This window comes from Biomphalaria glabrata, chromosome 12 (assembly GCF_947242115.1).
Source record: "Biomphalaria glabrata chromosome 12, xgBioGlab47.1, whole genome shotgun sequence".
Lineage (NCBI taxonomy): Eukaryota > Metazoa > Mollusca > Gastropoda > Planorbidae > Biomphalaria > Biomphalaria glabrata.
Genome location: NC_074722.1, coordinates 20,793,152 through 20,815,297, shown reverse-complemented (window position 1 = coordinate 20,815,297; position 22,146 = coordinate 20,793,152). Strand labels below are relative to the sequence as shown.

The 22,146-nt window shown below is 39.7% G+C and overlaps 1 protein-coding gene across 6 annotated transcripts in view; it reads left to right on the top strand.

Moving 5' to 3' along the window:
- LOC106074311 (ATP-dependent 6-phosphofructokinase-like) overlaps window positions 1–18,434 on the top strand; it is a 222,592-nt gene extending 204,158 nt beyond the window's left edge. For 3 of the 6 annotated variants that reach the window (XR_008773899.1, XR_008773898.1, XR_008773897.1), the window contains 2 exons: window positions 12,235–12,340; window positions 18,087–18,227. Coding sequence is in view for 3 of the 6 variants with exons in the window: in XM_056005429.1 (XP_055861404.1) it covers window positions 12,235–12,340; window positions 18,087–18,216 (236 nt within the window). In the remaining 3 variants the exon portion in view is untranslated. Of the gene's footprint in view, window positions 1–12,234; window positions 12,341–18,086 lie in introns of all 6 variants that reach the window. The other 3 variants (XM_056005429.1, XM_056005430.1, XM_056005428.1) reach the window with 1 other exon arrangement.
- The last annotated feature ends 3,712 nt before the right edge of the window (window positions 18,435–22,146 follow it).

Sequence of the window (22,146 nt, the reverse complement as noted above, 5' to 3'; positions counted from 1 at the left end):
TAGCCAATATAAAACCCAAAAGAAAAATCTTACTCTGGAACAAATGCAACCTAACACAACTACATCAAGCTGCATTAAACTTTCAACAAACATTCTTATCAGAAAGAGACATTAACCAACCAGTCGATGACCTCTGGAATTTCATAAAAAACTATCTTAACATAGAAAACCATATACCAACTAAATACACATCAAACAAAATTAATAAAAGCTGGTTTAATAATAGATTAAAGAAGCTTTGTAAACAGAAGAGAACCTATATAGAAACTTTAAAGAAACTAAGGCAGAATGAGTTTATAAAAAGTACATAAAAATTAAACACCTAACCCAAAAAGTAAGCAGACAGCTGCAGAGTGAATACATAAACAATATAATATCTAAAGATAACAACAAAAACCTATGGTCATACATTAAGTCTAAGAAAATGGAAACAACAGGCATAGTGCCATTAAAAGGAGAAGACAACTTAACACACAATGATAATGAAACTAAAGCTAACATCATCAACAAATATTTTGCATCAGCATTTTCAGCCCCAGGAAACAAAGACATATTACTTAATTTGAACCAAGAAGGCAACATAGGAGGTACTTAAGCATCTGGACCTGATGGTATTCCAGCTAGATTACTCAAAGAACTAAGCAATTAGCTAGCACTAGTGTTCAAAATACTTTTTCAGGCATCTCTTAACCAGGCCAGAGTACCAAGTGACTGGAAAGAAGCTAATGTCACCCCTCTATTTAAAAAAAGAGAAAAATCAGACCCAGGAAATTACAGACCAGTATCACTTACGAGCATCACATGTAAAATCCTAGAACACATAATATGTAGCAACATCATAAACCACATAGACAAACATAATGTCCTTACTCCATACCAACATGGCTTTAGCAAATATAGATCATGTGAAACACAACTAATAATACTAATTGATGACTTTTCAAAACGTTTAGATAACAGTGAGCAAATAGATGCTATCTTACTAGATTTTTCCAAAGCCTTTGATAAAGTTCACCACCATAGTTTGCTTAAAAAATTAAAATATTTTGGCATTGATGGTCCATTGCATCAGTGGATTAAAGATTTTCTGATAGGGAGAGAACAAACTGTAATAATAAATGGCTCTAAATCAACAACAATAACAGTAAACTCAGGCTTACCTCAAGGAACAGTGAACAGTCTTAGGTCCACTACTATTTTTAATTTACATAAACAATTTACCAATCGTCCCGAGACATGACGTTAAACTGCGCTCCTCTTTCCTTAGCACTTTTGGAGCTCAAAAGTGCCCTACTTCTTTTCTATCATTGTGTCTGCCTCCTCTTTTCCTAAGTCTGCCTTCATTGATCATCACACTGTCTCCTTAACTTTAAATTCTCACTACGTCCTAGACCAGTCCGTTTGCCGTGGACTGCGACGGGTAAGGGGGGATAAAGAGATCCTGGTGTTTGAGTGGTGGCTATCTGAGGATAAACCACAACAACACAATACTTTGGCTCCAAGTTCCCCTAGACCTGAGACCCAGATGGCCCGCTCTGGGTCAACCGGCTGGTCATGCCGAGCTACCAGCATAGGTCGTCGACCTATGCTGGAGGGCGATGGCTGGAGGGTCAATCAGGGAGCTGCTGTATCGGACACATGTCCGATGTAGCAGCTGACTGAGTATAGCACCTGTGTAGCCCTGGCGGGCTCATTCTGGACATCCGAATGGCCCGTCCCCTTGTTGGACTCGATGGCGGGTGGGGAGCACAGGTGCCGAATTAACCAAAATATATATGGACAAAAAAACACACACAAAACTACTTGCCCCAGACCTATGTCTGGGCAAGAAACGACGAATTGACGATAAAAAAGAGGAGGTCCCAAAAAGCTGTGCCACCTGGCCATCACTTCTGGTGGTTAGATGCACAGAGGAGGGAAAAAGCCTGACCAAGTTGAGCCCTTTTATTATCTATAAGGGACTCAAGTCAGTAGTGGGAGAGCCCAAGAGTGTGTCTAAGCTACACAAAACAATGGAACTCCTTGTAGAAGTAGACAGCAAGACACACTCTGATGGGCTTTTAAGATGCAGAAGACTCTGTGATCTCCAAGTGGAAGTCATGCCACACAAGAGTCTGAACACCAGCAGAGGTGTAATCAGCTCTAGGGACCTACTGGAATGTTCCGAGAAGGAAATAGTGGAGGGCATTGAAGGAGTCACCCATGCCCGGCGCATTACCAGGCGCAGGGAGGGTGAGGAGGTCAAAACCGCCACTATTATCCTCACATTCGGAACTAGGACACCGCCAGAGTATGTGAAGGCAGGATACCTACGAGTTCCAGTGAGGCCCTACATACCTAACCCCATGAGGTGCTTCAAGTGCCAGGGTTATGGACACGGCGCGGCAGTCTGTAAGAGGAACACTGTGTGTGCCAGATGTGCTGGAGAGGGTCATGAGGACAAGGGCTGCACAGCCCAGTTCAAATGCCCAAACTGTCAAGCTGGCCACTCAGCCTACTCCAAGGACTGCCCTGTGTGGAAACAGGAGGTTGCCGTGCAGGAGTACAAGGCAAGAAACGGATGTACCTTTAGCCAGGCGAAATCGGCTGTACTGGCCCTACCCAAGGGCCAATTCGGCTTGACAAAGACCTACGCCCAGGCTGTTGCTAAGAAAGGAAGATCCATAGCCACACAGACGGACACATTGACCCCACCACCCCCTCCCCCTCCCCCAACTCAGAAGAAAACACCGCCAAAGAACACACCTCTGAAGAAACAAGAAAGCCCTGTTGTCATGCTAAAGAACAGGTTCTCTGTGCTCGCTGATGAGAGCATGGAGACTGAGCAGCATGTCAAAACCAATACTCCGGGAGAACCCGGAGACATCATGTCTGACACAGGTTCTCCTCAGAGAACCCAGCCAGACACCCCAACCTCTACTGAGTTAGAGGTTGACCAACTCCTTAAGGGGAGAAATCAAAGCGGAGAGGATGCCCGAGGTGAGAGAGGAGGAAATAACCTCCGCTCTAACCAGAGGGATCTCCCCTCTCCAGAGAGAAAGACTTCCCCCAAAAGGGGGTTGTCCTCCTCTCCATCCAAACCCAAGAATAAAAATACCAAGGTCACTGGAATAAAGGGAAACCCCTCCGGGGGCCTCCCAAGGCCAAATAGCTCCAAGTAGGTCATCTAGAATAAGCCATGGATTCCAGAATTGTACAGTGGAATTGTAGAGGCCTCAAGGCCAATTACGAGGAAATGCAGCTACTGATGGACTCCGAGACTCCTGTAGCTGTCTGCTTACAGGAAACATTTCTAAAAGATTGCATCAGCTTCCGAAGCTACCGTGCTTACACCAAGAATGTTGAGGATGCAGAGAGAGCATCAGGTGGAGTCTGTATCCTTGTGAAGGATAGCATCCCCCATGAGAGGTTAGAACTACAGACCACACTACAGGCCGTAGCAGCTAGGATAACCCTTCACAAGGTTATCACTTGCTGCAGCCTGTATCTACCACCAGGCGCTCCATTAAACCGAACAGACATGGAGGACCTATTGAAACAACTCCCCCGGCCTTATTTAATCCTTGGGGATTTCAATGCCCATAACACCATGTGGGGATCCAACAATACCGACACAAGAGGTCGTATGCTGGAGGATATCTTCCTCCAACATGATTTATGCATACTTAATGATGCATCACCGACCTACTTGCACCCAGGAACTGGATCATTCACATGCATTGACCTCACCGTATGCGTCCCCGGACTTCTGGACGATTTTAAATGGTCAGTTAGCAATGATCTACGGGGAAGTGATCACTTCCCAATCATCATTACTAACAATCTCCCTTCATTGGGACGACCTCAGCGGTGGAAACTGAATAAGGCCGATTGGGAACAATTCCAAAAAAGATGCTCTGAGGATATCACAGAAAATATCCTCCATGAACAGAACCCAGCTGATACCTTTGCTAGCAAGCTACTAAGTATAGCCAGGAAAGTTGTACCCCTAACCTCTGCAAATCCAAAACGGCCTAGCAAACCATGGTTTGATACAGCTTGCAAAAGTGCTATTGGTGATAGGAAAAAACGACTGGCTGCATTTATAAAGAACCCTTCCCAGGAAAACCTAAAGCTATTCAGGATAGCTAGAGCAAAGGCTAGACAAACCATACGGTCAGCCAAAAGGAATTCCTGGAGAAGTTTTGTCGGCAGTCTGGATGCCAAAACTTCTGCTAGAGCGGTTTGGAAGGCAGTAAGGCGAATCAAAGGGAAAGAATCAAATGCAATAGGGCATTTGAAAAACCAAGGACGAACTGTCACGTCCCCCAGAGAAATAGCTGACTGCCTTGCATCCTCAATAGCAGAAAAATCATCCACTGCACACTACACGCCAGAGTTCCAAAAAGTCAAAACCAGGGAGGAAAGACACCCCATTGATTTCAGGTCAGAGAACAATGAAGACTACAACAAACCGTTCTCGCTTGAGGAACTGAGGGAATCGCTGGACAAGTCACATGACACAGCGCCTGGAGAAGACGAAATCCATTACCAGTTCCTCAAGCACCTTCCCGAACCCTCATTGGCAGTCCTACTAGGGGTCTATAACTGTGTGTGGCAAACAGGCGCTTTCCCAAACAGCTGGAGGAAAGCCACAGTTATACCGATACCTAAACCGGGAAGAGACGGCTCTGACCCAGCTAACTATCGACCAATAGCACTAACAAGCTGCATCTGCAAAACCATGGAAAGAATGATTAACAGTAGGCTGGTCTGGTACCTGGAAAGGAATAAAGTGATCTCAAACTACCAGTGCGGATTCCGGCAGGGGCGGACAACAACTGACCACCTGGTAAGGCTGGAAGCTTATATTAGAAATGCATTACTCAGAAGAGAACATCTAGTAGCTGTATTCTTCGATATAGAAAAGGCCTATGACACAACCTGGAAACATGGCATTCTACGTGACCTGGCGCTTATGGGGCTTAAGGGACACCTCCCCCGTTTTGTGGAGGAATTCCTGAAAGATCGAAAATTTCAGGTCCGAGTGGGCAACTCCGCTTCTGACACTCATGACCAGGAAATGGGTGTACCCCAGGGCAGCATTCTGTCAGTCACCCTGTTCAACATTAAAATAAATAGCATCATAAATGCGCTGTCCCCTGGCATAGAGTGCTCTTTGTATGTTGATGACTTTGTCATTCTTACTTATGGGAAAAACATGAACACCTTAGAAAGGAAATTACAGTTATGTTTAAACAAAATTCAGGGTTGGGCAAACTATAATGGTTTCAAATTCTCTGACTCCAAAACAGTTAGTATGCATTTTTGTAATCTAAGGGGGCTCCACCCAGACCCTGAACTATTTATACTCAAAAAGAAGATCCCTGTCGTGAAAACTACAAAATTTTTAGGCCTCACCTTAGATTCCAAATTTAATTTTCTCCCCCACATTAAGGAACTTAAGAAGAAATGCCAAAAGTCATTAAACATACTAAGAGTACTCAGCCATACGGACTGGGGAGCTGACAGAGATACCTTGCTGCTGCTCTATCGGAGTCTAATTCGATCCAAGCTAGACTACGGATCCATAATATATGGAGCAGCAAGGAAGTCGTACCTAAAAATACTGGAACCAATACAAAATGCTGCCCTGCGTCTCTGTCTCGGCGCGTTTCGTACATCACCTATCCCAAGTCTCCATGTGGAGGCTGGAGAACTCCCCATGGATATAAGAATGAAAAAGCTTGCAATGCAGTATATAGTCAAGCTAAAATCCAACCCCACAAACCCTGCTTTTGACTCCATATTTAACCCCACAGAGGTAGAATTATACAATCGAAGGCCTAACGTCATACAGCCGTTGGGCCTTCGAATGAGAGAACCCATCCAAAATTTAACCCCACCCATTGACCGAATCTCTAAAATAGAAACCCCTCAGAATCCTCCTTGGCTAATGAATAAACCTAAATTAAATTTATCCCTCCTTAATTTCAAAAAAGAAAATACAGACCCAAGCATACTACAAGTCCACTTTAGGGAACTGCAGGAGAGCTACGGAGATTGTGGCACCATCTACACAGACGGATCCAAAATGGAGGGAAAGGTCGCGTGTGCCTGCTCCTTTCGGAACAAAACAATCTCCCGTAGACTCCCCGATGGCTGCTCCATCTTTACGGCCGAATTGCACGCAATATTGCTTGCACTTATGGCCGTCAAAGCATCAGAAAGGAGTAAATTTATAATCTGCTCCGACTCCAAATCTGCATTGCAAGCTTTGGGGCGGATGAAGACTGACATCCCATTGGTACATAAGAGCCTGAAGCTGTTGGACCTAATAACAGCCGACCGTAGGGATGTCACCTTCATCTGGGTCCCCTCCCATGTTGGCATTGAGGGAAACGAAGCCGCAGACAGAGAAGCAAAGAGAGCCCTAAATCATGCGGTGTCAGGAACCCAAATTCCCTACTCGGACCTGAGACAAAGTATTGCCTCTGCCACCTATCGAGAGTGGCAGAACCGATGGGAGGCTGAGACTCACAGTAAACTCAGGCAGATTGTGGCGGATGTCAGGTGGCGGCCCACATCTAAGGGTCTGACAAGGCGTGGTAGCACAACCATGTCCAGACTTAGGATTGGCCACACCTACATCACGCACTCTTTTGTACTGAAGAGAGAGGAGCCCCCACTTTGCGAGTACTGTGACTCTCGCCTCACCGTGGAACATATCCTCGTTGATTGCCCCAGATACCAGGATGTCAGGGCGAAACATTTTAGAGCCACTAATCTAAAAACACTATTTAATAATGTCGACCCTGGGAAGGTACTGGGCTTTATTCGGGAAGTGGGGCTATCTACGAAGATCTGATTTCTGAATTTGTGAACATGCACTATTTACATTAGATTTTTACCAAATATTTAAATTTTTACTACCTTTACTATTTTAACTGTGAATAGACCTTAATTTTAATTATATGACTGTATAGAATCTGGCCCTTGTTGTTTAGAGAGAGAGTAGTCCTTAAGGGACTGCAGGCACGACATGGCCTAAATTGTGCCGATGTGCCTCAAATCAACAAATCAAATCAAATCAACAATTTACCAAATTGCATTAGTTCAGGAACAAAAGTCAGATTATTCGCAGATGATTGCTTAATATATAGAACAATAAAAATAACACAAGATACAAACATTTTACAAAGAGAATTAGATGAATTACAGAAATGGGAATCAAATTGGAGCATGTCTTTCCACCCAGAAAAATGTCATTTATTAAGAGTAACAAAAAAGCTAAAACAAATTAATTCCACTTTTCTTATTCATGGTAAACCAGCAACACAAACTAACAAGGTTACAAAAGACAGTTTGTGTGGAAACACAAACTCAAAATCGGCCCCCGAAGTAAAATGTTTTACATAATTCGGATAATCCTTCAGAGTTGAAGATAGTTTACTTCCTAGTCCAAACCTCCCGCAGGACGACGGGGGATGGGAGCAGGCAGGGTTTGAACCTTCGATCGTCGATAAATCCAAACGACAGTCCAGCGCGCAAACCGCACGACCAGTGGTCCACCCAGGTAGGCTTCAATATTTTCAGAAAGAACATTCGAATGAAATTATATCAAAGACAAATGAGAGATAAGAATGGAGAAAGAAGGTTAACAGATCTTGTGTAGTGCCCCAACCGTCCCACAGATCAAAGGATACGTGAAAATGAATGTAAAGTTAGATGTGAACCTGGCCTAACTAGTTTGTGGTCTTTAGGGCAGATGATGTAAAGTTCATCTGTTTTTGTGGCCTACGGTTAACGAGGGTGTCATGTAGCCAGCACAACGACCAACCGCCTTTGCTTTTCCCCAACTAATGTCAGGTACCCATTAGAGCTGGGTAGACTCAGAAGTTGAAAATCACAGTCTTCACCAGGATTCGAACCCGGGACCCTCGGTTAGAACTAAATAAAATAATTGTTTTGAACAGGCTCAATCTCAAATTCGAATCCTCAAAAAAAAAAAAAAATTCCGCTATATAGAAAAAATGTTCACGAAAATGATATTTATAAGATTACTATTCGTCTTAAATTAGGTCTAACATATAATGCATACTAATTAGCTTTTTCTTATAAAAAACTGCTTGCATAATTTATTTTAAAAATTAGAATTTTCGCTTTCAGGAAAAAAAAAAGTAGCCGTTGCATCAGAACTTTGAATGGTCTAAAATATTGTGAAGTCGGATTTTCAATATCTCTTCTAGTTTACGAGATCTAAACGGGACAGACGGACAGACATTTCGCACAAAACTAATAGCGTCTTTTCCCCTTTCGGGGGCCGCTAAAAATGAAACAGTCATTACCAATCATCATACTATTGATCTATACAACCTCAAAAATAATTTTACATACTTATCCATAACATTAACAAGGTTACAAAGACAGTTTGTGTGGAAACACAAACTGAAAATCAGCTCCAGAAGTAGTCCACCCAGGCAGGTAAAAAGGCAGGTTTCAATATTATTAGAATGAAATTCTATCAAAGACAAATGGCAGAAAATAATGGAAAAAAAGGTTAACAGGTCTTGTGTGGTGACCCAGCAGTCCATGAGACCAAAGGATAGGTAAAAGTGAATGTAAACCTGGCCTAACTGATGTATTATAATGAATATCTAATTGATCTAATTGTTTTGTAAAGGGCCAATCTCTTATTCCTGTAGAATAAAAAATTTCCGTAAAAAAAAATAATTTTGTTCTTTGGTTAAGTGTATGAAATAATATTGCACCGCAGTTCACACGATAATATGAAAAATTACTTAATAATTGTTGTTTTAAATTATGTCTGATTTATATACATACTAAATAGATTTTTTCTCTTTAAAAAAAATAATAAACACTTTTTTTGGTGTAAATATAGTACTTAGTATAACAGAACTTACCTGTTTACGTTCAACAGTGCGCTAGTGCGCATCTCAAGCACTGGTGCAAGGCAGGGTTACAACAATATATATATATATATGAGTACCGGCACCTATTTTTTACAAAAAAAAAAAAAAGCACTGGATATATATATATATAATAACAAAAGATGTTTCTCAAACTTAGGCAAAAACAAAAAGCCACGTTGAAGACGTGGGGGTCTGGAGGAGCGCTGTAAGCTCCCCCAGTGGGGTTCGGGGTAGAGCTCCTACGCATAGCGACTTCTTGCGTTCTTTACTGCAAGAAACGCATTCTTCTGACATCCACAGCTCATTATTCATCGTATTTAAAAAATCAGGTCAAATTTTACTAACATAAATTAGTGGGGGCAATGGCCGATACTGAAATGTGAGAGATAGATTTAGATAAAGGCTTTGAGTGTCGCCGTCGAAAAAAATGTCTTTGAAAAATAATATTTTTTAAAAAGTTCATATAAAAGTTTTTAATTTTGTTCAATACGCCTGTTTGTAACTTCGTTTTGTTAAAGAACTATAATACAAACCTCTGAACAAAATAAATTCCGAAGACAGTCGTGAGCTTTTGTAGATCATTTAGATTCTGATCTATTATATATATTTTTTAAGTTTAGGTTTTATGTATGGTATTGTGAGTTATAGTCCTAAAGTTATTTATTCAATAGTAAGTCACTGGGAAAAGGTGAATTAAAAAAAAATATTTTGTTTCAGAACTAATCTTAATTGTTACTCCTCTTCTGAAAAATTTCTTATGAATTCTAAATTTACCAAAACATATTCTTTCAATAATTATTTTGAATTCATGCGCAATTCCATAGACCCTGTCGCCATATTTAACATTTCTGTTTTAAAACGTCGTGTTTTCGTCGGGGCCGGTAGAGTGGAAAAGATTATCATGTAACCTCTCTGTTTTTTATAATTATTGCTAATGGTTGCATTTTGGCATTAAAGAATATGGGTTGAAGTGACTCGATTTAAAAATGTAATTTACTGCATACGTAACTTATATTAAAGACAGATTTTTTTTGTAAATTTTGTATTCAATTTCTGAACTATAATACAATAGAAAAAGTATTGGTCTGCTAGGCGGGGAGGGGGTAATTATATCTATCGCCCCCCTTCCACCTGGAACAATCCTCTTTTATTTTATATTTACTAATGATTTAATTTGAGATTGGAGTGGTGTGATGTGACATAGTGACATAATATACAAATGGGTTCACATATCAATAAGTAGCTTATAAAGATTCTCAAATAATTTTCGATTTCTGCTTAACAATTGGACCGCCCCCACCCACTCAAAAGTCCAGAGTGGGGAGGGCAGTAGATGCAATCGCCCCCCCCCACCACCGCCACAGAAGCGGTCAAGATACCAGAAGAGTAACGACATAATATATATATACATACTAAATCGCTGGACAGAACACTACAGTATGCTGTTTGGTGATAAAAGGCACATATCGGAGGAATCGCTGGCAAATGTCCCTCAGAAAAATATGAGAGAGGAGCTCGACGACCCACCGACATTGGAGGAAATTGAGACAGCAATATCTAAACTCAAAAAACACAAGGCACCTGGCTCTGATGGACTTCCCGCTGAAATATTTAAAATGGGTGGTGTCGCCCTAATCGAGAGGCTAACAGACTTGTTCGCTCTATGCTGGGAGAAGAGTTTGGTCCCACCTGAACTTCGAGACTCCGTAATCATATCCCTATACAAAAAGGGTGACAAGTCTAACTGTTCCAACTATAGAGGCATTACACTACTGTCAGTAGCAGGAAAGATCTTTGCTCGACCGACTAACCCACTCTTTAGTAGACGAGGTCTTATCTGAAAGCCAAAGTGGTTTCAGAGCAGGTAGAGGTACATCTTACATGATATTTGTTCTGCGACAATTACAAGAAAAATGCAAAGAGCAGAACTTAAGCCTATACGCTGCCTTTGTGAACCTCACCAAGGCTTTCGACACGGTCAGTCGCGATGGTTTGTGGAGGATTTTGGCCAGGCTGGGATGCCCATCTACGTTTCTATCCATTCTCAAGCAGTTTCGCGTGGGACAAAGAGGCCAGATCAGACACAATGGTGCCCTTTCTGATCACTTCCCAATAGAAAATAACGTGAAGCAGGGCTGTGTACTTGCTCCTATTCTATTCGCTATCTTCTTTGGCGTAATGCTGGGTCAAATGAGGTAGCGATTCCACGAAGGCATCTATATCCGGTTTCGTTCAGACGGCTATTGCTCAATCTTCGACGTCTACGATCCCATACAAAAACAAAGGAGATGGTCATAACGGAGCTACTCTATGCCGATGATTGCGCCCTGCTAGTTCACAATGAACATGACCTCCAGAACGCGGTAAACGAATATGCATACCCTGCCGCCTCTTTCGGTCTATCTATAAACAAACGCAGACGACGAAAAGAAAATCTAAATCGACCACCTGCGGACAATGGTTATGCTGGTTATGTGGCAAAATATGTAGGTCAACGCTGGGACTGCGCAGCCACGGGAAATACTGCATTCCTCACTGATCTTCGGACTCGAAGACAAACCTTATTATTATTACTGTATATATGGGTCAGTCGCGATGACTGAAAATTGGATTTACGTTATGGCCCTCCCCCACCCCACCAAATTAGCCAACATACCAGAGGGAGAATGATATAATATTTAGATTAGGTTAAAATATCAATAAGTATCTTTTATCATATTAGATAGATATGTAACTAATTATGTTAACAAGCTTTGATTTCTGTAAAAAAAATTGGATCGCCCCCGACTCGAAAGTTAGGGGGGGGGGCGGAATTGATGCAATCGTTCCACCCACCCCACCCTGCTAATTTTGGCCAACATACCAGAGGAAGGGGGCGATATAATCCAAAAATAGGTTAAAATATAATTAATTAGCATTTCACTTTTTAAATTTCGACCGCCCTTACCTTCGGGGGAGGGGGTCGGCCGAGTGGGGGGCGATCTCCTATACCGCCCACCCTGGATTCGCCAGTTAATATGACACCTGTAATGAATGGAACCACGCATCGTGTCTCCATATGAATACTTCTGTGTATTATGCATTAGGCAACAAGGATGCATCGTGGCACTGTGTACCGACTGTGTTACATCAGGACTCTTTGACTCCTTAGTTGCAGACACATCTAACCCATACAACATCTTAAAACCATCTCAAATCATGAATAGAGGTTACTTATGAGTTTGCTTGTTCTCTAAGTCGAAACTTATATTATCATTAGTATCTGGTTTTCAGTAGGTTACATAGTAAAGATATCATGTGTACATTTTCTTTACTCTTTTAGTACCAGTTTACAGCGACTCGCCCTCGACAGTAGTTGTGTTAATTGAAAGAAAAGACCACTCGGAACATTGTCCTGTACTTGACCTGGCTTTACAAACAGATTTTGAGTAAGTGAAAATTGTCACTACATGTATAATTCAGTAAAATAATATATTTTTGTACGTGTAAATTTTATGATTTTTTTTTTTGGGGGGGGGGGGTAATAAATAATAAATAAAAACGTTTTTATATTCAACTAAAAAAAGCAATACAAATGTGTTTGTAAGTAACTATGGGAGTTACAAGTTTTGAATAAAGCTTGACCCGCCCAGTATGACTGATCTGTAGGTACTATTTGGGTATTGACAAGTGACCCTCAGTTAACACACATATGGCTGCTCTTTATGTTAGAAAATGGTTATTTTCGTCAGCCGACTTAACAAAGGAATCATTAACAATCCTCAACCTCCTTTCTTTTCGTTCAGTTAGTGAGATCATTTACTTCTATCATATATTCACAAAATACCACTCACTGACTGACTTGTACATCGATCAAGAAATTAATGAAGCCACTGAATGGATTCGCATAAAATGTTCAAAGGGGCTCGCTAAGAAATGGTTTTGATAGATTCGAGGTCTGAACGAGACCGTTCGTTAAAAATAGCAAGATTTCTTATAAACCTCTGATGATACATACATATTAAACATAAATAAACAGCAGCACCAGGGACCAAGTTTTTAAATGAGAGAAAGTAGTGAATTAAATGCGACGAAAATAAGGGACTGCGCCTACCAAGGCCCGAACCAGTGACCCTGGAAACGACAACATGCCTAATAAACCTCTGTATTTAATTTTCGGTATATCCCCAAAAGTCCATGGTCTATTTATAAAGCATAAATACGAATGCCCGATGCACACAATGGGTGAAACAAATAAAAGTGTCATGTGTAAGGGACTGCATTAAATGGTTAAACGGTTTTACAGTGATACTGGAATTCTCAATCCAGCTGTATTATTTGTGTACGTGGAAGGTCAATATAAGTGTGGGGTCCGAATTCATCGTAACGGATTCTATTATTCACTTTGATCTATCACTTGGTCTGTTGGACACAAGATCTGTTTACCGTCCTTATCCATTCCTGTCTGTATTTTGCATAGAATCTTTCTCAATGGCAGGCCCGTCCATTCTATTATGTTATCTTTCCATTACTTTATCTGTCTGCCTATTCTCCTTTTCCCTGGTGCTGGTGATGACCTTGTAATATGGCCATAGAATTTTAGTTTGCGTTGTGGTTTGCAGGATATAATTAAAAAGTACTATAGATCTTATCAAATATTTCGACGAAGAATTGAATAGCAGAAGAAAAGTCAAATAGTGTCAATAAGAACTATTTATTTAGGCAGAGGGAGACTGAGAGGTAAGTGATACTTATGGTCCGGTCCAATTCAACGTAATATATACTAGAATCTGCAGTCTAAATGTATGTATGGGGGGAGGGGAGCGTTTAGTTGCGGGCCTTTCTATTATTACTATAAACTCGAATAAAGGGAGGGAGGTCCATGACAAAATAAACAATTTAATGGGCGTATCAGGTGGGTAATACTAGTATCTATATATATAATTCTCTTCTTCCCTCAACAATTTAAACGAGAAGAAGTAAAGGAAAGATCACTCTCTTATTTCTGCGGATAGTCCACGAGAAAACAAGAGGGGGGGGGGGGAAACAAGTAGTCAAAAAAATAGCAGGGCCGGACCGTTGTAACCAAGAAATATCAATCTTTTTTTTTTCATTTCTACCTCACGTTAAAAAAATGGGGAGGGGAAGTAATCTACTCTGTAGTAATTATCGAGGCGACAGAGCAGGCTCAAGAGATTGGACACCATGGAAAGATCACTCTTTTATTTTTGCAACACGGACGGAGGGAGTTATGCTACGTAATTTAAGAGGCGAAATGAAAAAAAAAAGGGGGGGGGGGCGGGGGGAGGGAAGTCACTAAATAGCAAAACCGGACTTAACCATTGTAGAGCCCTATGCGAAACGGATTTCGCGGGGCCAAGTTTGGGTAGGGATACGGATACACATGTAGTCCTAGTGTAATGTGTATAGTTGATGGTGTTGATCATCACACGTTTTGTTTCCCTTGGGCATACCAATAGTGTTGAGTGGTCAGGCAAAAAGAAATAACACAATGGCATGATCAGTTAAGCATGTAGATCTATTATACCCGTTCAATAGTTACAGAGGTCAAGTGTTTCTTAACACTCCAGCATATTTTTTCTTTGTTTGCTAGATCTAATTGTGTTTGTATCAATTTCTTTTTTTTTTAAACTTTACTGTAAGATTTCCTCTTATATAATAAGTCAATAGAATTAAACAATGAAATTAGCTTTCTTTCTAAAGGTTTAAATATAAGGTAAAATACACACACATGCACATCTTTGTTTTACTTTATTGTGCAAAGAACATATGTAAAAACGGTGTCTGGAAATTTAGGCACCGGATATTTAATCACCGGATATTTAAGCACCCGGAAAATTAGGCACTTTTTGACAAGGAGGAAAATTAGGCACTCTTTAATAACGACCTTAATTTTGAACATAATTAAAAAGTTTTAACGTACATTTTTATCTTTAACAACATTTTCATGATACAAAAGATATAATATAATATAATATAATATAATATAATAAAATATAATATAATATAATATGTCTTGCGACCTCTGGTAGTCTCATGCGGCCTCTGGTAGTATCTTACCCAAACGAACCAGTCGCAGGTTCTGTTGACTTCTATTGGAGAAGTTTAGTAGCTACGATATTTAGTCTGTTTAGAGATGAGATTTTTTTGTTTGTTTGTCAATTCGCAATGTAGTCAAGCAAGTCTCCACATATTGGTATTGTACATGAACACTTGATGACCAGATTTTGATTAGAGTAAGCTGAAGATGTAAATTATGTGATCTTTTTCTCCAATACTAGTCGATTATTGATGTTGTAGAGAATTTTGGTGATATTTTCAAGAAAGGTAGATAATTGTAAAAAAAAAGTATAGGCTGACAAAGTGGCGATGTTAACTTGATGTCAGCTTCCGTAAGGGGAAAAGCCGCTATTAGGTTTGTGCAAAATGTCCGTCTGTCCGTCTATCACACTCAGATCTCAAAAACTAGAATAGAAATGAAAAATATTATTTCACCATGCGATGCGGCTTGCAAAGTTTAGGCGTAACGGCTACTTTTTGTTTTCTTTAAGCAAACCGTTTAATTTATAAAATTATATTTTTTCATAAAAATACACCAATTCTAAAACAATACATACATGTAAGGGAGATAATGTTCCATTAGGTTAATAAAGAAAGACATCCGGAACTATCTATTATAGATACTTAAAACTATTGCAATGTTTTGGAAGGAACATTAAAGGTTAAATCAGATTTTCAATAGCTTTTAGTGTTGTGTTGTCTGATGGACAGACCAACCAACAGACAAAACGCACAAAAATAAGCGGCTTTTATCCTGATGGGGGCACTAAACAAAAAATAAATAAAATCTGATTATTTAAAAATTTGAGGGAACTAGTTTTGTACTAGATATTGCCGCGGCCGTCACGAAATTCACCGTATAAAAAGTCCATTAAAATATTTAGATACAAAGTGCATTCCTAGCCTTTATAAACAAACATAAATGTTTTCTTTTAATTTTAGCAGCTTGTTGACCAGAAAAAAACACCTTTAACTAATAAAGGATTATATCCTATCCTCTTAAGCGAGCAATTCTTGTATATATGTATGTATGTATGTATGTAAGTACGTATGTATATTAAATTAAATTAAATTTTATTTCGAAAACGGCTAACGATTTTCTTTAAAATTTCACGGTATGTGCATAATAGTGAGAAAAAAATTCTCAACTCATTGGCCACATCGGGAAAACTCGAAGTCAACCGTTATATCGGTTTGAAATGGCTCATTATCGAAAAATTAATTTTGGCTAGAATGTTTTATGAATGAAATTTTCTATATGACGTCAATGGAAAAAAAAAACTTGATACCGCTTACGTCACTAGGCTCACAGCAGTACACTAAGACTTTTCTTCGCAAACAAGAAAAAGTTTTAATGATTCAATTGGCGTAATGAAACATTTGCGCACCATCTTATTGTACATTGATCCATTATGAAACTATGGAAGAAAAATAATGAAATTAAATATCTTTGTGTATGATTAGTTATTGTGTTTTAAAGGCTTTATAAATTGTTTACACTTAAATTGCGTACATCCGTAGGTAGCTTTTACTTTGTTATTATTTTGCTGGTGAATTATTGCAATGTGTTTAAGCTTCGAAGTCTACTGTCCCATATCAAAACATAGGAAATGGTCATAACACAGCTTATCTATGCCTTACTTGCACAACCAGGGCCGGCTCTAACATTTGTGAAATGGATTGCGCGCGGACCAGTAAGGGTAGGGATAAGGATAATAAGTGAAAAAAAAGATTTTGTATTAGAAAATAAATTCTTATTTGCATTACAATTTTATTAAATGAAAACTGACGATGTCGTTTTTTTATATCACGCGTAGGACTGGCGTTTACCTTATTGATTGACACCCCAAAATGACAATTTTGTCTTTTTAAGGACATTTTTATGAGTTTCAGGAGATTTCCAGGAGCTCCTTGAAAACAAGGAAACACTGTTATAAATTATATTGGTTTAATTTAACAATTTACACCTATAATTAGCTCGGGGCTTTTGAACCTTCGGGGTCCACTGCGGCAGCATAGGCCTAAGGCTGGCCCTGATGATATCCAGCTCGCGGTCAACGAATTTTCATCACGCTGCTGCTTTATTTGATTAACCTATAAACCTCGGTAAAACAGAATTCATGTTCCAGAAGTCACCCAATAAAACCTTAACCTGGTAGATAACTTCACATTATCTGGGCAGCATAGTATCAAAAGACGCATTGCTTTAAAGGGAGGTTGATATGTGATCAGGGATAGTCGTGCTTTTGGACGCCTCCAAACGAGAGTGTGGCGAAATAAATCGCACCGCCTGTCTACAAAAATTAGTGTCAACCAGTGATTCTCTCAACCCCTCTATGTGGATCTGAAACATGAGTATTTTATAGAAAGCAATTAAGACTTCTTGAACGACTTCACCAAAGACCGCAATACAAACAGCAATATTCTTGCAAAATGGTATGAACTTCTTATAATCCGATAGTTACGCTTTGCATGGCATTTATTCCGTATGGGGGACGAACATATTTTTGGCAAATCTTTTTTTTTAGTAAGAGATGCCTCACAATAACGCTTCTTTAGAATACTAACGCGATGTTTTTAAGTCTCTTAGGAAAAAATGGTCGATTTTACTTTGTTACTAGGTGCACGTTTTACACTATAACGCAGAGATTTTGCATCACTTGATGATTCTTACTAAAACCATACTAATAAAGCTTATCTTCGAGTCCGAAGATTAGTGAGGAATGCAGTATTTGACGTGGCTGCGCAGCCCCATCTGTGACCTACATATTTTGCCACATCCAGGGCAAGCATAACCATTGTTTCGACTTGTAGATGTAGATTATGAATTTGTTTCCATTATGGAAGTATGATTTGTTTTATTTTATTTGTTTTATTTCCTTATTAACTGGAATTAGATTTCTTTCACATGTTTTTTTTTGTGTGAGTGTTTGTTTGCATAAAATGTCACGTTTCGGAATCAGCTTCAGTGTTTTAATATTCTTCATCTTGCAACAACATGAAACGTGCTTGTTACAGCTTGAAAGAATAAAAGGAATGAAATGAAAACTTCTGGTATGAATATTTCCATTTTTAGGTTTTTCAATGACATTTATTGCTTTATTTCTATCACAGAAATAGACTTCCGAAATTCCAGTGGTGGCTAAGACTGAGAAACCTTCACAAAATACTTTCTTGGCCAACTAAACGAAATGAAGACAAAAAAGATGCAGATTCGAAATCGATCATGTTTGTTGATCATTAGTAAAGAAACTCATCTTATTGGTTCAGTTAAAATGAAAAGTTCCTTTCAAAGTTCAGAGAATGATCAAGTTGAATGACTTTTTCTGATCAACAAATAGAGTGCAAACTAGGGCAACAAATGGTAAGAAAGAAAGACAAGGAGCGAATCAGTCACATCAGTTAAAGAGAGTTGTTGAACTTTGAAGACAAAATACAAATACAAAACGTTTGCAAATTGTAGTGTTTTTTTTTTTGTTTTATTTATACATAGGTTTTCGATAGTTTTAGTTAGGAACTCTTCCTTTCTTTGTGTTACTAAATAGTGGTTTCAAATAGAGCACACACTCTATTCTATCAAGTTGTTTGAGACGACCTTTAAAAATGTACTGATCACAAGAAATAGATTGCAATCAAAAGAAATGCCACGTCATTTGGAAGAATGTAATGTGCAACTATTCTAGCATATGTGTACACATAGAGATTCTGTATTACCCAGTTCAATTCAGTAGTACATTTTTTAAAGCAATAATTATGGTATTTCAGTGTTTGTTTTTTTTTTAATTATAGTAAATTATTAAAGCAAAAGCAAAAAACAAAAAAAAAAACAAAAAAAAAAAAATGCTTAAGTCCTGAAGTAAACTTTGTTTTGCGAAATAGTTGAATATGTTTTAATAGATAAAAACTAGACTATTAGCGCTAATGACAATTAGTGATGGGCAAAAGTTAACTAAAAAGTTGCTAACTTTTAGTTTAACTAAAAAAAATTAGTTAAGGCCAAAGTTTAATTTAAAAAAAAGTTTAGTTAAAATCCTAGTTTAACTATTTTTTTTTAGTTACAAACTAAAAAGTTTAATTACAAATTTTACAAACTTTTTTAGCATACATACCAATAAATATTTAGATCTATGTAATTTGGAGAATATATATAATGAATAATAGAGAGGAGAATAAACTAGAGGGTTCACAGGTCACTAGAAAGCCTTTTGACCTTTACCCTAGAATGGTCACTATTCCCGCCAATTCAAGGTATTTGAAAGGCGAGAAAAATAAACGTGTTCATTATATTTCTAGCAAGTTTCACTGCTTGATAAATCCTGATTAATTCCTTGCTTCTATAGATCTACATTTTGATGCTTTTTATTAAACACCAGTGTGTTCCTGTATAGCTACGGGCAAAGAATTTAGATCTACTATAGATCTAAAAGAAATGTCGACTCTTTTTATTTTAAAACTTTTTACTAGATAGATCCGGGGGACAGTGCCCGCCGACCTCCTCGTGGTGTCCTCTGGTAACTGGAGTAAGTCCACCCTTTGCTCTCAGGGTGGTCTGAAAAAGGCTAACGTTGCGGGAGCCCCAACTTTCCTAGCAGGTTCTCATGCTCTCCTGGTGCAGAGTTCTGCTGGTGAGGTCTGGGTAATGCTAAGATCTGATCAACATAACCCCTGCACGCTCGTATTGTGTAGGGATTTGTGTCTGTCGGGGTTCTAGCTAATGCTGAACTGATCAGCCGCCGCCCTGGAGACTAGTGGAGGGTCAAGCCATCAAAATTTGTGGGCCCTAAACTGGTGGCTTTAAAAAAAAGGTCTCCTGCCTCACTCCACTTTCGTGGATTAAACCCTGCCCATACGAGCGAGTGGTTGAGTTAACTGATCTTTCGATCGATTCATAGTTCAATGTTCATGTCTGGACTGTTCTTCACTGCTCGCTCTAAGGGGCAACCCAAATCTCCTCCCCCTGGAGGAACCCATACAACAATGTCGAGTAAATTTACAAAGAAAAGCGGGTCTGAGCAGACCCTAACAGGCTCCGCTGGCCAGGTAAAGGGCATTAGGCCTGGCATCGAAAAATGTGCTACTAATCGCCTCGCAACGTTGGTACATAGGGAGAACGGGCCACGTTGTGAAAAAAGAGCTACCGTTCTTCCCAACACACAAACCCTGATAACATCCTTTTTCCCCCAAACAAACACTACAATTAAAAAACCAAAAGTCTCAGAAAAAATTAACCCAACACCAACACCTCATACTGGGAAAGTAAGTATCCCCCACACTAATTTAGCTGGAAAGATAAAGCAACATGATCCCCAAATTTCCAAATCTGATGCTAAAACTTTCAAAGTCCTTCAATGTAACGTCCGAGGACTTATTCCAAAGACACTTGAAATAACTAACCTGCTCCACAAAGAGTGTGTGGATGTTGCCTTACTACAAGAATGTCTGATAGGTGAAAAAAGAAGTGTCTCAATACCCGGGTACTCTGTTTTCCGCTGCTCCTGTGGGGATTGCCGAGGCCTGGTTACATTGGTGGCTAATGCTCTGGTCGCCAAGAAAGTGTCCACAGACTTGAGTCAGGGGAGGACAGACACTTTGGTATTAGAAATTTGGAAAAATAATAGACGCTTCAAGTGCATCAATGTTTATAATCCACCAAAACAAGAACTGGCTTTAGATGTCAGAGAAACAATAACTGTAGACACTATCATAGCTGGAGATCTAAATGCCCATTCACCTTCCTGGGGCTATGATGACACTGATCAGTCTGGTAAAAAGTTCATGACCTGTGCAATTCTACTAACCTTTTTCTTTTGCAAAATAAACACTCTCCTCCTACTCTTCTGCATGCTAGCAATGGTTCACTATCACGACCAGATCTTTCTTTAGTCTCTGCTAACTTGGAATCTGTCATAACTTATCAAGTACTAGGCGATATTGGTAGTGACCACCTTCCAATATTACTGACTGTCACTCTTTCTAAAATGAAAACCAAGTCCACTAAAGAACCACGAAAGTGGTGCTATAGTAAGGCTAATTGGAAAGGATACGAGACAGCTGTCGACAATGCCCTTGAAAAAATCATTGTAGAGTCTAGCTCTGTCGACCTTGTGTACCGTCAAATAACAACAGCTATCCTGGGCATGGCTAAAAAGTTTATTCCTCGAACTTACCCTTGTAAAAAATTCAAAAACTTTTGGACGGCTGAAATCAACAAACTTGTTATGGCTCGGAGAAGGGCATACAAAAAGGTCCAAAAGAACCCAAACAATCCAACACTCAGGCAGAAATACAACAGACTCAGCCTACTAGTCAAAACGTCTGTTAACAGGGAAAAACGAGAACGTTGGACCAACACCCGTGCAAGGTTAAACATAAGGGATAGCTCTAAGGCTTGGAGTCTTCTGAGAAATCTCGAAAATGCTGGGCGTACGAAAACAGCAACCCCATTATCTTCACCGAGTGGGGTAACCATTTCATCGAAAAAGAAAATTGCCACCTTGTTGAACAAATATTTTGCTAAGTTCAACAAGGCTGCCAAGAAGTCCCCAATGTCCAAAGCCATTGATAAAGCTCGCAAAGCTGATGAAAAAAAAGACCGAAAGGAACCACAGACCGAAAGTGCTGAGGGAACGATGAACTCCCCATTCTCGATAGGCGAGCTTAATGCTGCCATAAGGAAATGCCAGCTTAAAAAGGCTCCCGGGCCGGATGGTATTACCCCCGAAATGCTTAAACATGTAGGGGGGAAAGTAAGGGCCGTGCTCTTGGCATTCGTAAATAGAACCTGGGCAGATGGTCATCTGCCCAGGGCCTGGAAACGTGCCACCATTATTCCTATACCAAAAAAGGGAAAAGATGCTTCCACTGCTGAGGGCTACAGGCCCATCTCACTCACATCTTGTGTGGGAAAGATGGCTGAAAAAATGGTAAATGAGCGTCTGGTTTGGTACCTTGAGAGTGCCCGTCTTATAGCTCCAGAACAGGCTGGTTTCAGGGCTGGAATGTCCGCTATAGACCAAGTCAACATCTTTGTGCAGAGCGTAGCAGATGGATTCCAAAGGACCGAAAGCACATACGCAGTCTTCATTGACTTAAAACAGGCATATGATAAAGTATGGCGGCCTGGTTTGCTTCATAAGATAAGAGCCGTGGGGGTGCGGGGACGGATATATTACTG